This window comes from Pseudophryne corroboree, chromosome 1, assembly GCF_028390025.1.
Source record: "Pseudophryne corroboree isolate aPseCor3 chromosome 1, aPseCor3.hap2, whole genome shotgun sequence".
NCBI lineage: Eukaryota > Metazoa > Chordata > Amphibia > Anura > Myobatrachidae > Pseudophryne > Pseudophryne corroboree.
The window spans coordinates 509,556,974-509,574,415 of NC_086444.1; the positions used below are offsets into that span (position 1 = coordinate 509,556,974).

The following is a 17,442-nucleotide window of genomic DNA, read 5'->3' on the forward strand; positions in this document are numbered from 1 at the left end:
ATAAACTGCACTGGACTAGCAATACTAAGTAATAACCAGTAAAGCTAAATATGTCCTAAATATGTCTAGAGATATAACAATGCACAGTAAAGACTGGATGTATATCACAGGGGAACTTGTACAAAATAACCCTGACGCAATGCACTATTTCTTAACTAACACTGCTAAAATGCATGTAGAATACTTAAGTGTCCTGTAAATGCACAGCGCTGAGGAACAGGCGGCTTTACAGAGGAGGATTTGCCCATGCAGTCCCAGAACAGCTTCAGGATGTAGTTATGGCGCCAAGCTGCAGCAGGGAGTGAGGGAGAGAGAGTCTATGCAGCTCCAGGGCGGGAACACTTATGTAAAATGGCGCCCGTAGCTGGGGGAGGGGCTACAGGCCGGAGCACATTCCCCTTGCTAAGCTTCCACCATCAGGTACTGCGGGTCACATAAAACGGGTTAATACCCGACCTGTGCTCTGCCCTGGTGGTCTAGTGGGGTCTCTGTACTAACACAGTGTCCATGCCAGCGTGCGCGGCCCGGCTCCTACGGACCGGGCCGGATCGCTGTTTGCTGCGGGTCCCGTCTGGTGGACCCTCTTACCTCCTCCCTGTACGCGGCCACGCGATCCTGGAGAGCTGCAGCGAAGTGTGTGTGTGCCTGACAGAAACCGGAGCCTCCGTCGCAAGCACCCGGCAACCAGAGCGCGGGAGTATGCGGAGCCGCTGGGGGAGGTGATGGAGCGGCAGCCAGTGATGTCAAACTGACACCCAACACTGGCTGCTGCCCTTGAAGTCTTCTTTCTTCAAAGAAAAAGCTCTTTTCAGGGCTGCCTGCTGTTGAGATGCCTGCTAGTGAAGACACCAACTACAAACTGAGCTCCTGTGCACGGAGGCGGGGTTATAGAGGAGGCGGCGCTATGCACCCTGAGAAGAAGGTCAAAGCTTTAGCTGTTGGTGCCTCCGGATCAAGATCCTACTCTACACCCTGATGTTATTCCCTGTGGAATACAGTGTACCCCGCTGCAGAAATCTTGGTGTCCAGACTCCAGCTCACCAACCTATACACAGTGTTATCCCTGAGTTACCTATGACTATAGAAGAAATACAAAATAATCCATTATTATTTACACAATAAGCTTTTTTTCCAAGGCAGAAACTATTACATATACTATTGTGGGGAACCTGAACAGAACCCTCTGTTAATGCTGCCATCTAATCCTGAGTAGAAGTCTATATGAATGAGGTGACTTTCCGTTTTATCATACCTGTGATATGTTCTGTCTATATTTAGACAACTCATCTTTCTTCCTGTCAACTTCCTTTGTCATGTCTTCTATTTCTTGCGTTCGTTTGGCATAGTCTTCAACAACCTTAAGAAAAGCAACACAGGGTACAATTCAGACACAAACACCTATTAAGAACAAGGCATTTAGATACATTTACAAACACACTGCTTACACTATTTTTGAGGGGTTGCGTTTTAGAAGTAAATGCTAGCTAAAATGACACATGGCAACACAAACACATGACAGTTGCCAGTTTAACACAGAATTTTTTGGTGCAAGGGAACAGTATGTTCTGTTCTTTATTAAAGACTCTACTTAAAATTCTAATAGATTCAAATTCTGGCATTTCAAACATATTGTTCCTGCAGCCTAGCTTATTATTACTGTGCTTTAATACAGCGTGGGAGGGTAAGTACTATCAGAAAAACTACACAACATACAGAGGAATTTAAGCCTGTGAAGCAAGAGGCTCTGGACCGTTCTTCATTCAGTACAGCATCTATTTCATCCAGTGTATTTGGAAGTGCATGGAATGCCTAGAAAAAAAAAGACAGAGAAAAGAACCTTAAAATTCGTATAAAATAACCACTACATTTTCAAACTTACTCACAACACCATGTGCACAGAGAACAATGTGGCACCATGCCCCACACAACACAAACTGAAGAAATAAGTACATTCAGAAGCGTGCTGCCAGTTTTGATTGAAAGAAAACAAAAGACAAAGTTCTTGAAATGCATATGATAAAGGACTTCTTGACGTAGAAATCACAGAAGTGGAACGACCCAGGCTTTTGCACAATCAATCTCTCACTTTCAGGACTATGGCTGTTGAAATACTTATAATCTAAACTACGGGATAAAAAAGTGTTTTAGTGTATATACAATACAAACATGCAATGAAAAAAATTTACCTAAAATTTCCTCCTTGGGCTCACTGGTAATATGGCAAATACTATTGAAATACGCATTACATATACACAAGAAATGTGTGTGTATTTCACTCTCACTATACCTCAACAGCACTGGCGTGCGCAGCACATTTTATTAGGGGGTGCACCGTCGGAGGAATGTGTCTAGCACCGCCTTATGGGCGTGATTAGCACCATCTATTGATGGTCAACGCATATAAAATATCCACCTTTGTACCAATATTAATAAAGCAGATACATTGTCAGATGTTGTGATGTGCACCAAACAAACACCCCTGATGGCACTCACTGCAATTACACTGCTCCTCCTCAGCCTGGTCTGGCTCCCCCTCTCTTTCCCCTGCAAGCTGCAGCAGCTTACTTACAAGTCAGTCACTCACTGACACTGACAGTCACAGATTAGTTACTGCTGCTGCTGGAAAAACAAGTGACGTGTCAATGCTGCTGCCAACCGCCTGCCAGTATTGAATTTGTCTTCCTAAGAGGAACGCTGGCTGCATGCTGCTCCTCATCAGTGGCTGGCGTTGGCATAGCATAGAAGGAGAGAGGTGGGCGTGTGACGGGTGGGCGTGCGAGCAGCATGACGTAATCACATCACACTGTTTTTGTACATGGTGGTGGAGTCGGGAGTTTGAAAGCCGGTGGCAGTGGCACCCTTGATTAACCCAGGCGTCCGGTATGTAATGCCGTCCTGCAGGGTGCAGCGCAGAGGTGACACTAATCAGCCTGCTCGGCAATCTATGCATCAGGCATGTGAGATCGGGGTGCCAGACATTAGGGGGTGCCTGTGCGCACCAGGCACCCCCCCCTGCGCACACCTATGCTCAACAGAGGCTTAATACAAGGAAAAGAATGACTTCTGGATTATATTGATATGTCAAAGAAATTCCAAAATCGGATGTATATACTAATGTGGTTTATTGTCAAGGGCACAATATTAACACCAACGAAAAATTTGGCCGGGTACACACTAGTATGATCTCAGCCAGATATGTTGTTTTCGGTCTAATCAGTGTGTACGCCCAAATCTGTGCGCTCCCAGGATCGCATGTAATATCTTGTGGTCGGCCATGCTGCACAGCCAACCAGATGATATCGCATGCAGCACTGCACAGTGTAATGAAGGATAGTACGGGGGATCGTTCCGTCCTTTACTACATCATTCTAAAGTGTACCGCGGATACGATGTGTCAGCCGGCATAATGTCTGGGTACACATCGCTCTAGTGTGTACCCGGCCCTTAGAGAGAATCAACAAGGTTTTATGTAATATGAAAGAAAGGATAAGGCAAGGGGGTTGTAGCTCAAAATATCACTGGGAAGTGACCTTGCAAACATCTCTTCATGACAGATAAAGGGTACTAGCTTATGGGCAAACGTACTTTCTTCCACTGCAGGGAGGAAAAGCATTGTTTTGGTTTCAGAAGGTAATAAAAACCACTGCAAGGACTAACAGCTAAGCTATGAACATTGTAGAGTTTATTGTTACCATTTCCAAATGAATTTTTAAATAACTAGAACATACTGTACATCTATAGGAAACAAAAAAATGTAATAGAATTAGTTTAATCGTTAATATGTATAGAACAAGAATACAGTGAAGCAGAAGCATGAGGAAGAGCAGTGGTAAAATCACTCAACAATGTGGAAAACGTTAGGGGATTATCCAATTAGCTGCGGTAGATTACCCCTTAGTATTATACTCTTTTAGCAATACATGCATAGTGGTGTATAGTAAGATAGATACACCCTGTATTTTACAGCTCCAAAACTTTACTAGAATCAGTAATGGGCTGAAAGTATGTCACAACGAGCAATGAGTTTATTAAGGTTGCTAGCCACTGGCATTTGAACGCTACTGTACACCTGATTTGTGAGCAGTAAAACCTATCCTGTGCGTCCATAATCATTTGCATTCATAAGTAAAACAAAAGAAGATTGTTCTAGACTCAGGAGCTTATGTTTACACTAAAAAATATAATTTCATTACACATACATTTAAAACTTTTATTTTGCCTCAATGTCCCAGCAACAAAATTTATAGCTAAAACAAAGCAATAGCTGAAACGCATTGGGTACGGGATCCCGGCGGTCAGCATGCAGACGCCAGGATCCCTGCCACCAGAATGCCGGCAGGGGGGCGAGCAAAATGAAGCCCCTTGCAGGCTCGCTGCGCATGACATATAGCGGGTTAGGTGGCTTGAGCACTCGCCACAGGTTCTATTCCCACTCTATGGGTGTCGTGGACACTCACCTGTGGGAATAGCCCTCGGCCCCCTGCCGGCATTCTGGCAGCCGGGATGCTGAATGCCGGGATCCGGACCGGCAGTATCGTGACTACATCCCGCTGAAACGTATGCCAGGGAACATGTTGGATGATGTATCAGAATGCTCCGATTTGGAGGAATTTATTATTTCACTTTAGAAAGGAGACAGGTTTTTGATTTGAGGAAAGGGATAATGAAACAAGAGCAGTAGCGCATTTACCACAAGGCAACCAAAGCAGCTGCTTAGGGCCCTGTGGGTCTCAGGGGGACCGCCGACAAGGCTGTATAAAGGGAATTTCCAGTGGACTGCAAGCTTCACTAAAACTGTCCAAGAGCTGGGCCGGCTGGCTACTCGCAGCAGCCTGTCCGTGATTAGACAGCTGTTGGATGCCGACTGCTCTCTATGTCTGCGAGCGCATACAGAGAAAAACATGAGGTCTTCCAGTGTACTTTATTACAGGGTTGTTTTCTTTACATTTTGTACTTCTAATTTCACACTGACTGGTGATATACCACTATGCTATTATATTCCATTTTAAGCACTACTGTGTATAGAAGGTGTTTGTTACAATCAGTGGAACAAAATCAATACAGTTACACTGACTGAGGGGTATAATAATGGGTATTATAAGGGATGGGGCACCTGCTAGGTAGGGAGGGGGGGGGGGGGCACTCGTATATAATGCAGTCAACACTAATGTGATTGGGTATAATAAGTATTAAATTACATAATATGTACTACACATCATTCACCCCCTCCCCCACATTGATTGCAGCATGTCCCCCATCCCCAAGTAGCACTCTCCCCTCCCCCCGTCAGTGACTGTATTGATTATTGATATGAATTATATCAGTCCAGGGGGGCACTGATATACAGTATAGTCAATACAGTCACTTACTGAGGTGTGTAATAATGGGTATTTTAAAAACAAAATGTTATAAAATGCGGCCAGTGAGTGATGGGGATAATGACGAGTATTTTAGGAGATGAAGCTCGCTAGATCCAGTAAGCCTGGGTCACTTATATACAATGCAGTCAGTTAGTGAGGATGTAATAATGGGGTATGGGGACCTGCTACTGTATATTCAGTGATTTGAGCACTGATCTAAAATGCATGGTGCAATCATAAAGGGGCAAGTAATATACTGTAATATAATCTAAGGAGGAAAAACAACAAATAATGTATGGGGCATAAATCAGGAATGGAAATATAGTGCTATAGATTGTTTGAGGGAGGGGGACCCTAAATTGTTATCTTGCTTATAGTCCCATGAGGTCTAAATCCACCTCTGGACCAGAGCATAGTACTTTATCAAATGCAGCAATGTCACCTATTGGTATTGAGACCTGGATGCATCGATGTCACCCACTTGATACGTTTAAGATCATGATACACAAAGAGCCCCAATTTATATTTTAGTGTACAAAAATTCCAGCGTGTCCCATCCGGAATATTTATTTTTCTTTGTTGCACTTATAGGGAATACATACTACAGGTAACACATATAACTTTAAATTAAAAATTATAAGTAGGTAAGTGCATTTTAGAATATGTTGTGTAGCTTCTTATCTATTGTAAATAATTTAATCTCATACACGCCAGTGGTCCATTAATGAATAGGCTACTAAAATTACCCATTGACAAGAATGAAGTGTTACTAATTTATTTTAGTGTTGCAAATTTGTTTTGTTTTTTAACAGATAAGAGATTCTCTATTGAAAGCAGGGTATCTTCTACTCTCTCATTATTAGCCAATCACATCACAGCTAAGGGCAGTATCTTATTACCCCCTGCTAATTTCGGCCAATCAAAACGTCCGGATATCGTGATTAATGACCGATTGTCAGTATAGCGGTATCCATTTATAGGCCGATTTGATTGACCGAAATTGGACTCGCCTTCACTCAAAAACACATGGGGATAAGTCTTCGATCCCATGTGTTATCGTTGCTTTGGCGGCCCCTTATCACGGATTTTGCTTCGGGTACCTGAGGCACCCGAAACATAATCCCCGATAAGTGCCGGCACCAGGAGAAAAGGATTATGGCCACAGGGGTAATATATAATATCGGGCTAATTAAGCCCTCCCTTAGAAAATAGTTTGTGATTATGTGACCAGCTTTCCTGTTCAATTCAGCTCTCTGTCGGTGCACTTTGCATCGTCATTTACATTTCATGATTACAATAAAACTTTGTAAACTTCACAATTTCTCTTATATTACAAATAAAGAATATTCCTTCAATTACAAATAAATTACATTTCCTTTATATTACAAATTTTTCCTGTGAATTACAAAATATTGCATCTTATGACTGGTTCTCCCACTCAGATTTGAATTTATTTAACTAAAGTGATTAAAAGAATAAGATCTGACTAGTGAGAGGGGCACATTAATAAAATTGTTCCTGTATGTGGTATTGTAACTTTAAATAATTCAGGGACACAAATTCTTGATAAAGTCGGACAAGATTATACGATGTTAGCTTGGTCAGTAGTAGCTTTCCCGATCATTACTTTTCATGACATTTCTGACCAGAATTCCCTCTATAACAACTTAACATTACAGTACAGTATCTCAGTAACCTTACTTTTACTGAGTGGCGCGATGAGTCCTATTACAGGAGAGAAAATCTAGAATACAAATAAACGCTACTTATACATGATAAAAATTTTGACTTTCTTCACACAAGATTTTAATGCCTAGAAATTCAGATAATTATTAATAAAAATAAGGAATGAATACATACAGTATGATCACACTTCCTTTAATCACTCTCCAAACTGACGAACCAAAGTGTGGCCTGCATTTGTAGCAAAACATGGGCCTCTGGTGTGTGAACCCTACACAATACAAAATTCTGAAATATACTTTTGTAAATGTTTGAGTAAGCTGTTTAGCCTTGTAATGTTGTACGCCTGGCAGCCAAACGGGTGCATGCTTTGCCTATCAAGGATATTAGTTAGGGCCAAGTCCAAAACACTGAACTCTTTAAATGACTTCTGAGGGGGTACTTGAACAACTTTAACCAGTTGCCTGGCGTGGAGGCAACAAAAGAGACCACACCAGAGATGCCTGTGGTGGCTGCGGTAAGGTAATCTTCCATCAGCCGCCAGGCTCAGCCCAGCCAGCTGGGCCCTTGACTGTTGTGGCAACCTCTCCACAGCCTCCTTCTACTGGGGTACAGTGGAGGGGGGGTTGATCCTAAAAGGATCGTCCATCTGCGTCTGCCGAAAGAGAATTTTTTCTGCAGCCCGAACTCAGGGAAGCTGGAATATAGGGTTTAGTAGGAAACATCTAAAAATTGCATATTGTAGCGATAGGTCACAATGAATTGAAGCCCAGGGTGCCAAACAGGACTACCATTACACCCGATTAGACTCTCCCCCAGTCTTCAAATCATTAATCACTTAACTGACAATGGCTTTTTCAAATTCAAGTTGTCATTTTATTTGGCATTACTTAAGTCAAGAATTTAGTTGTATAAAATAAGATTTTACTCACCGGTAAATCTATTTCTCGTAGTCCGTAGTGGATGCTGGGACTCCGTAAGGACCATGGGGATTAGCGGCTCCGCAGGAGACTGGGCACAACTAAAGAAAGCTTTAGGACTACCTGGTGTGCACTGGCTCCTCCCACTAAGACCCTCCTCCAGACCTCAGTTAGGATACTGTGCCCGGAAGAGCTGACACAATAAGGAAGGATTTTGAATCCCGGGTAAGACTCATACCAGCCACACCAATCACACCGTATAACTCGTGATACTATACCCAGTTAACAGTATGAAATATAACTGAGCCTCTCAACAGATGGCTCAACAATAACCCTTTAGTTAGGCAATAACTATAAACAAGTATTGCAGACAATCCGCACTTGGGATGGGCGCCCAGCATCCACTACGGACTACGAGAAATAGATTTACCGGTGAGTAAAATCTTATTTTCTCTGACGTCCTAAGTGGATGCTGGGACTCCGTAAGGACCATGGGGATTATACCAAAGCTCCCAAACGGGCGGGAGAGTGCGGATGACTCTGCAGCACCGAATGAGCAAACTCTAGGTCCTCCTCAGCCAGGGTATCAAACTCGTAGACTCTTACAAAAATGTTTTAACCCGACCAAGTATCAGCTCGGCAAAGTTGTAAAGCCGAGACCCCTCGGGCAGCCGCCCAAGAAGAGCCCACTTTTCTCGTGGAATGGGCTTTTACAGAATTAGGGTGCGGCAGTCCAGCCGCAGAATGTGCAAGTTGAATCGTGCTACAGATCCAGCGAGCAATCGTCTGCTTAGAAGCAGGAGCACCCAGCTTGTTGGGTGCATACAGGAGAAATAGCGAGTCAGTTTTCCCGACTCCAGCTGTCCTGGAAACATATACTTTTCAGGGCCCTGACTACATCCAGTAACTTGGAATCCTCCAAGTCCCAAGTAGCCGCAGGCACCACAATAGGTTGGTTCACATTAAAAAATGATACCACCTTAGGAAGGAATTGGGAACGAGTCCTCAATTCCGCCTTATCCATATAAAATACAGATAAGGGCTTTTGTATGACAAAGCCGCCAATTCTGATACACGCCTGGCCGACGCCAAGGCCCACAGAATGACCACTTTCCACGTGAGGTATTATAGCTCCACGGATTTAAGTGGCTCAACCCAATGCGACTTCAGGAAATCCAACACCACGTTGAGATCCCACGGTGCCACTGGAGGCACAAACGGGGGCTGACTATGCAACACTCCCTTAACAAAAGTCTGAGCTTCAGGCAGTGTAGCCAGTTCAATTTTGGAAGAAAATCGATAGAGCCGAAATCTGGACCTTAATGGAACCCAATTTTAGGCCCATAGTCACCTCTGACTGTAGGAAGTGCAGAAATCGACCTAGCTGAAATTTCTCCTTTGGGGCCTTCCTGGCCTCACAGTACGCAACATATTTCCGCCATATGCTGTGATAATGGTTTGCGTTCACTTCTTTCCTAGCTTCAAATAGCGTAGGGATAACTTCCTCCGGAATTCCCTTTTCCTTCAGGATCCGGCGTTCAACCGTCATGCCGTCAACGCAGCCGCGGTACGTCTTGGAACAGACAGGCCCCCTGCTGCAGCAGGTCCTGTCTGAGCGGCAGAGGCCATGGGTCCTCTGAGATCATTTCTTGGAGTTCTGGTTACCAAGCTCTTCTTGGCCAACCCGGAACAATTAGTATAGTTCTTACTCCTCTCCTTCTTATTATTCTCATTACCCTGGGTAAGAGAGGCAGAGAAGGGAACACATACACCGACTGGTACACCCACGGTGTTACCAGAGCGTCCACAGCTATCGCCATCATGTCCACCTGTGGCCTTTCCCAACAGTGTACAATCATTTGGAAGACTTCTGGATGAAGTCCCCACTCTCCCGGGTGGAGGTTTCTTAGTTGTCCACTCCGGGAATGAACACTGCTGACAGTGCTAACACATGATTTTCCGCCCATCGGAGAATCCTTGTGGCTTCTGCCATCGCCATCCTGCTTCTTGTGCCGCCCTGTCGGTGTACATGAGCGACCGCCGTGATGTTGTCTGACTGGATCAGCACCGGCCGGTGTTGAAGCAGGGTCTAGCCTGACTTAGGGCATTGTAAATGGCCCTCAGTTCCAGAATATTTATGTGTAGGGAAGTCTCCTGACTTTTCCATAGCCTTGGAAGTTCCTTCCCTGTGTGACTGCCCCCCAGCCTCGAAGGCTGGCATCCGTGGTCACCAGGACCCAGTCCTGTATGCCGAATCTGCGGCCCCCTAGAAGATGAGCACTCTGCAGCCACCACAACAGCGACACCCTGACCCTTGGAGACAGGGTTATCCGCCGATGCATCTGAAGATGCGACCCGGACCACTTGTCCAACAGATCCCTCTGGAAAATCCTTGCATGGGACCTGGCGAATGGAATTTCTTCGTAAGAAGCTACCATCTTTCCCAGGGCTCGCGTGCATTGATGCACCGACACCTGTATACGTATTAGGAGGTCTCTGTCTAGAGACAACAACTCCTTGGACTTCTCCTCCGGGAGAAACCCTTTTTATCCTGTTCTGTGTCCAGAACCATACCCAGGAACAGTAGACGCGTCGTAGGAACCAGCTGCGACTTTGGAATATTCAGAATCCAGCCGTGCTGTTGTAGCACTTCCCGAGATAGTGCTACTCCGACGAACAACTGCTCCCTGGACCTCGCCTTTATAAGGAGATAGTCCAAGTACGGGATAATTATTTCGGCCATTACCTTGGTAAATACCTCGGTGCCGGGGACAGACCAACGGCAACGTCTGGAATTGGTAATGACAATCCTGTACCACAATATTGAGGTACTCCTGGTGAAGAGGGTAAATAGGGACATGCAGGTAATCATCCTTGATGTCCAGTGATACCATGAAATTCTCCAGGCTTGCAATAATCGCCCTGAGCAATTCCATTTTGAACTTGAACCTTCGTATATAAGTGTTCAAGGCTTTCAATTTTAGAATGGGTCTCACCGAACCGTCTGGTTTCGGTACCACAACATTTTGGAATAGTAACCCCGGCCTTGTTGAAGGAGGGGTACCTTGCTTTCACCTGCTGGAAGTACAGTACTACCTTTCTCCGAGGGCAGCCGGCAAGGCTGATGTGAGGTAACGGCGAGGGGGAGTCGCCTCGAACTCCAGCTAATATCCCTGTGATACTATGTGCAGAACCTAGAGATCCACCTGTGGGCAAGCCCACTGGTCCCTGAAGTTCCCGAGACGCGCCCCCTACCGCACCTGTCTCCACCTGTGGAGCCCCAGCGTCATGCGGTGGACTCAGAGGAAGCGGGGGAAGATTTTTGATCCTGGGAACTGGCTGCTGGTGCAGCTTTTTTCCTTCTTCCCTTGTCTCTGTGCAGAAAGGAAGCGCCTTTGACCCGCTTGCTTTTCTGAAGCCGAAAGGACTGTTCCTGAAAATACGGTGCTTTCTTAGGCTGTGAGGAAACCTGAGGTAAAAATTTTTCTTCCCAGCTGTTGCTGTGGATACGAGGTCCCAGAGACCATCCCCAAACAATTCCTCACCCTTATAAGGCAGAATCTCCATGTGCCTTTTACAGGCAGCATCACCTGTCCACTGCCGGGTTTCTAATACCCTCCTGGCAGAATGGACATTGCATTAATTCTGGATGCCAGCCGGCAAATATCCCTCTGTGCATCCTTTATATATAAGACAACGTCTTAAATATGCTCAATGTTAGCAAAATATTATCCCTGTCTTAGCGTATTAATATTATCTGACAGGGTATCAGACCACGCTGCAGCAGCCCTATTTATGCTGAGGCAATTGCAGGTCTCAATATATAACATGAGTGTGTAAATACAGACTTCAGGATCGCCTCCTGCTTTTTATCAGCAGGTTCCTTCAAGGTGGCCGTATCCTAAGACGGCAGTGCCACCTTTTGACAAACGTGTGAGTGGCTTATCCACCCTAAGCGATATCTCCCAACGTGACCTATCCTCTGGCGGGAAAGGGTACGCCATCAGTAACTTTTTAGAAATTACCAGTTTCTTATCGGGGGAAACCACGCTTCTTTACACACTTCATTCATTCATCTGATGGGGGAACAAAACACTGGCTGCTTTTTCTCCACAAAAATAAAACCCCTTTTATGTGGTACTTGGGTTCATGTCAGAAAATGCGTAACACATTTTTCATTGCCGAGATCATGTAACGGATGTTCCTAGTGGATTGTGTATATGTCTCAACCTCGTCGCCACTGGAGTCAGACTCCGTGTCGACATCTGTGTCTGCCATCTGAGGTAACGGGCGTTTTTTGAGCCCCTGATGGCCTTTGAGACGCCTGGGCAGGCGCGGGCTGAGAAGCCGGCTGTCCCACAGCTGTTACGTCATCCAGCCTTTTATGTAAGGAGTTGACACTGTCGGTTAATACCTTCCACCTATCCATCCACTCTGGTGTCGGCCCCACAGGGGGCGACATCCCATTTATCGGCCTCTGCTCCGCCTCCACGTAACCTTCCTCATCCAACATGTCGACACAGCCGTACCGACACACAGCACACACACAGGGAATGCTCTGACTGAGGACAGGACCCCACAAAGTCCTTTGGGGAGACAGAGAGAGAGTATGCCAGCACACACCAGAGCGCTATATAATGCAGGGATTAACACTATAACTGAGTGATTTTTCCCCAAATAGCTGCTTGTATACATATATTGCGCCTAAATTTAGTGCCCCCCCTCTCTTTTTAACCCTTTGAGCCTGAAAACTACAGGGGAGAGCCTGGGGAGCTGTCTTCCAGCTGCACTGTGAAGAGAAAATGGCGCCAGTGTGCTGAGGGAGAAGCCCCGCCCCTTTTTCAACTGACTTTCTCCCGCTTTTTCTGGAATACTGGCAGGGGTAATTTTACATCTATATAGCCTCTAGGACTATATATGATGTAGATTTGCCAGCCAAGGTGTCATATATTGCCCTCAGGGCGCCCCCCCCCAGCGCCCTGCACCCATCAGTGACCGGAGTGTGAGGTGTACATGAGGAGCAATGGCGCACAGCTGCAGTGCTGTGCGCTACCTTGGTGAAGACCGAAGTCTTCTGCCGCCGATTTTCCGGACTCTTCATGCTTCTGGCTCTGTAAGGGGGACGGCGGCGCGGCTCCGGGAACGAACACCAAGGTCGGGTCCTGCGGTCGATCCCTCTGGAGCTAATGGTGTCCAGTAGCCTAAGAAGCCCAAACTACCACCTGTTAGGTAGGTTCGCTTCTTCTCCCCTTAGTCCCTCGCTGCAGTGAGTCTGTTGCCAGCAGATCTCACTGTAAAATAAAAAAACTAAATATACTTTCTTTCTCGGAGCTCAGGAGAGCCCCTAGTGTGCATCCAGCTCAGCCGGGCACAAGAATCTAACTGAGGTCTGGAGGAGGGTCTTAGTGGGAGGAGCCAGTGCACACCAGGTAGTCCTAAAGCTTTCTTTAGTTGTGCCCAGTCTCCTGCGGAGCCGCTAATCCCCATGGTCCTTACGGAGTCCCAGCATCCACTTAGGACGTCAGAGAAATAAGATTTTACTTACCGGTAAATCTATTTCTCGTAGTCCGTAGAGGATGCTGGGGACTCCGTAAGGACCATGGGGAATAGACGGGCTCCGCAGGAGATAGGGCACTTTAAGAAAGCTTTGGACTCTGGGCGTGCACTGGCTCCTCCCTCTATGCCCCTCCTCCAGACCTCAGTTAGGGAAACTGTGCCCAGAGGAGATGGACAGTATGAGGAAGGATTTTTGTAAATCTAGGGGCGAGTTCATACCAGCCCACACCAATCACACCGTATAACTTGTGATAAACTTACCCAGTTAACAGTATGAACAGCAACATAGCCACGGTACCACCGAACACTATAACATAACCCTTATGTAAGCAATAACTATATACAAGTCTTGCAGAAGAAGTCCGCACTTGGGACGGGCGCCCAGCATCCTCTACGGACTACGAGAAATAGATTTACCGGTAAGCAAAATCTTATTTTCTCTAACGTCCTAGAGGATGCTGGGGACTCCGTAAGGACCATGGGGATTATACCAAAGCTCCCAAACGGGCGGGAGAGTGCGGATGACTCTGCAGCACCGATTGACCAAACAGGAGGTCCTCCTCAGCCAGTGTATCAAACTTATAGAACTTTGCAAAGGTGTTTGTCCCCGACCAAGTAGCTGCTCGGCACAACTGTAATGCCGAGACCCCTCGGGCAGCCGCCCAAAAAGAGCCCACTTTCCTAGTGGAGTGGGCCTTAACCGATTTCGGTAACGGCAATCCTGCCGTAGATTGCGCCTGCTGAATCGTGTTACAGATCCAGCGAGCAATAGTCTGCTTTGAAGCAGGAGCGCCAACCTTGTTGGCCGCATACAGAACGAACAAAGCTTCAGTCTTCCTGATTCTAGCCGTTCTGGTCACATAAATCTTCAAAGCCCTGACTACATCCAGGGACTCGAATCCTCCAAGTCCGGTGTAGCCACAGGCACGACAATAGGTTGGTTCACATGAAAAGAGGAGACCACTTTTGGCAGAAAGTGAGGGCTTGAGGAAGGTGACTTGAGGAACCGTAACACCACGTTAAGATCCCAAGGCGCCACCGGAGGCACAAAAGGAATATGCAGCACTCCCTTCACAAACGTCTGTACTTCAGGAATAGAGGCCAATTCTCTTTGAAAGAAAATGGATAAAACCGAAATCTGGACCTTTATGGACCCTAATTTTAGGCCCAAAGTCACTCCTGTTTGAAGGAAGTGGAGTAGACGGCCCAAATGGAACTCCTCCGTAGGAGCGGCTCTGGCCTCACACCAAGAAACATATTTCCGCCATATACGGTGATAATGTTTTAACGTCACGTCTTTCCTAGCCTTGATCAGGGTAGGAATGACCTCCTCCGGAATCCCTTTTTCCGCTAGGATCCGGCGTTCAACCGCCATGCCGTCAAACGCAGCCGCGGTAAGTCTTGGAACAGACAGGGCCCCTGCCGCAGCAGGTCCTGCCTTAGAGGAAGAGGCCACGGATCCCCTACGAGCAACACTTGCAGCTCCGGATACCAGGTCCTCCGTGGCCAATCTGGAACAATAAGTATTGTTCTGACCCTGCTTCTTCGTATTATTCTCAACACCTTGGGTAAGAGAGGAAGAGGAGGAAACACATAGACCGATTTGAACACCCAAGTTGTCACCAGAGCGTCTACCGGTACCGCCTGAGGGTCCCTTGACCTGGCGCAATACCGCTTTAGCTTTTTGTTGAGACGGGATGCCATCATGTCGATTTGAGGCAGTCTCCAACGATCCGTGATCTGTGCAAAGACTTCTTGATGAAGTTCCCACTCTCCCGGATGCAGGTCGTGCCTGCTGAGGAAGTCCGCCTCCCAGTTGTCCACCCCCGGGATGAACACCGCTGACAGCGCGCTTACATGGCCTTCCGCCCAGCGTAGAATCCTGGTCGCTTCTGCCATGGCCATTCTGCACCTTGTTCCGCCTTGGCGGTTTATATGAGCCACTGCCGTGACATTGTCTGACTGAATCAGAACCGGTTTTCTCCGAAGCAATTCCTCCGCTTGACGCAGGGCGTTGTATATGGCCCTCAACTCCAGGACGTTGATGTGGAGACAAGACTCTAGGCTTGACCAGAGACCTTGGAAATTTCTTCCCAGTGTCACTGCTCCCCAGCCTCGGAGGCTTGCGTCCGTGGTCACCAGGACCCAGTCCTGAATGCCGAACCTGCGACCTTCTAGTAGGTGAGCACTGTTCAGCCATCACAGGAGAGATACCCTGGTCCTGGGAGACAGTGTGATCTTTTGATGCATTTGTAGATGGGACCCGGACCACTTGTCCAAAAGGTTACATTGAAAGGTCCTCGCATGGAACCTGCCGAAAGGGATGGCCTCGTAGGAAGCCACCATCTTCCCCAGGACCCGCGTGCAATGATGCACTGAAACCTTTTTTTGGTTTTAATAGGTTCCTGACCATGGCTATGAGTTCCTGATCCTTTTCGATCGGAAGAAAAACCTTTTTCTGGTCTGTGTCTAGAATCAGCCCCAAAAAGGTCAGACGCGTTGTAGGAACTAGCTGGGACTTCGGTATATTGAGAATCCAGCCATGTAACTGCAACGTCTTCATGGACAGAGACACGCTGTCCAGCAACCTTTCCCGAGATCTCGTCTTTATGAGGAGATCGTCCAAGTATGGGATAATTGTGACCCCCTGCCTGCGCAGGAGCACCATCATTTCCGCCATTACCTTGGTGAAAATCCTCGGGGCCGTGGAAAGCCCAAACTGCAACGTCTGAAATTGGTAGTGACAGTCCTGCACTGCAAATCTCAGGAACGCCTGATGCGGGGGGAATATTGGAACATGAAGGTAAGCATCCTTTATGTCCAGGGACACCATCCAATCCCCCCCCCCCCCTCCAGGCTGGCGATGACCACTCTGAGTGATTCCATTTTGAACTTGAACCTCTTCAAGTACAGATTCAGAGATTTCAGGTTTAAAATGGGTCTGACCGAACCGTCCGGTTTTGGGACCACAAACAGGGTTGAGTAATATCCCTCTCCTTGCTGGAGATGAGGAACTGTGACAATCACCTGTTGAGTATACAATTTTTGGATTGCTGTCAACACTAGCTCCCTCTCTGACGGGGAAGCCGGCAGAGCCGATTTGAAAAATCGGCGAGGAGGCAAGTCTTCGAATTCCAGCCTGTATCCCTGGGAAACAATCTCTAATGCCCAGGGATCCACCTGCGAGTGAACCCAGACGTGGCTGAAAAATCGAAGACGAGCCCCCACCAGATCTGCCTCCCCCCGGAAAGCCCCAGCGTCATGCGGTGGACTTTGCCGACGCGGGGGAGGACTTCTGCTCTTGGGAACTAGCTGGCTGCAGCTTTTTTCCCCTGCCTTTCCCTCTGGCAACAAAGGATGATCCACGTACCTTCTTGTTTTTATTGGAACGAAAGGACTGCATTTGATAATGAGGTGCCTTTTTTGTATGTTGTGGGGGGACATAAGGTAAGAAATTTGACTTACCAGCCGTAGCCATAGAGACAAGATCCGAGAGGCCGTCTCCAAACAACTCCACCCCCTTGTAAGGCAAGGACTCCATATGCCGCTTTGAATCGGCATCTCCCGTCCACTGTCGGGTCCACAAGAGCCGCCTAGCAGAAATAGACATAGCATTTATTCTGGAGCTTAATAAACAAATGTCTCTCTGAGCATTCCTCATATACAAGGCAGCATCTCTGATATGCTCTATGGTCATTTGAATGGCGGCCCTATCTAAGGTGTTAATTTCCGTAGATAAGGAATCTGCCCATGCTACAACCGCACTACAAACCCAGGCCGACGCCATAGCCGGTCGAGCAATAGTACCGGAATGATTGTAAATGTGCTGTCAGGTAATTTCCTGCCTGCGATCAGCAGGTTCCTTGAGGGAAGCCGTATCCTGAGAAGGCAGTGCCACCTTTTTGGACAAACGTGTCAGCGCC

General features: G+C 47.0%; 1 protein-coding gene across 1 annotated transcript in view; it reads right to left on the minus strand.

Annotated features, from left to right (window-relative positions):
* Positions 1 to 17,442, minus strand: part of SMC5 (structural maintenance of chromosomes 5) — a 403,478-nt gene that overhangs the window by 29,526 nt on the left and 356,510 nt on the right. The window contains exons 19-20 of the mRNA XM_063913893.1: positions 1,714 to 1,809; positions 1,253 to 1,357 (exon numbers count right to left, since the gene is read on the minus strand). Of these exons, the coding sequence (XP_063769963.1) occupies positions 1,253 to 1,357; positions 1,714 to 1,809 (201 nt within the window). The remainder of the gene's footprint in view (positions 1 to 1,252; positions 1,358 to 1,713; positions 1,810 to 17,442) is intronic.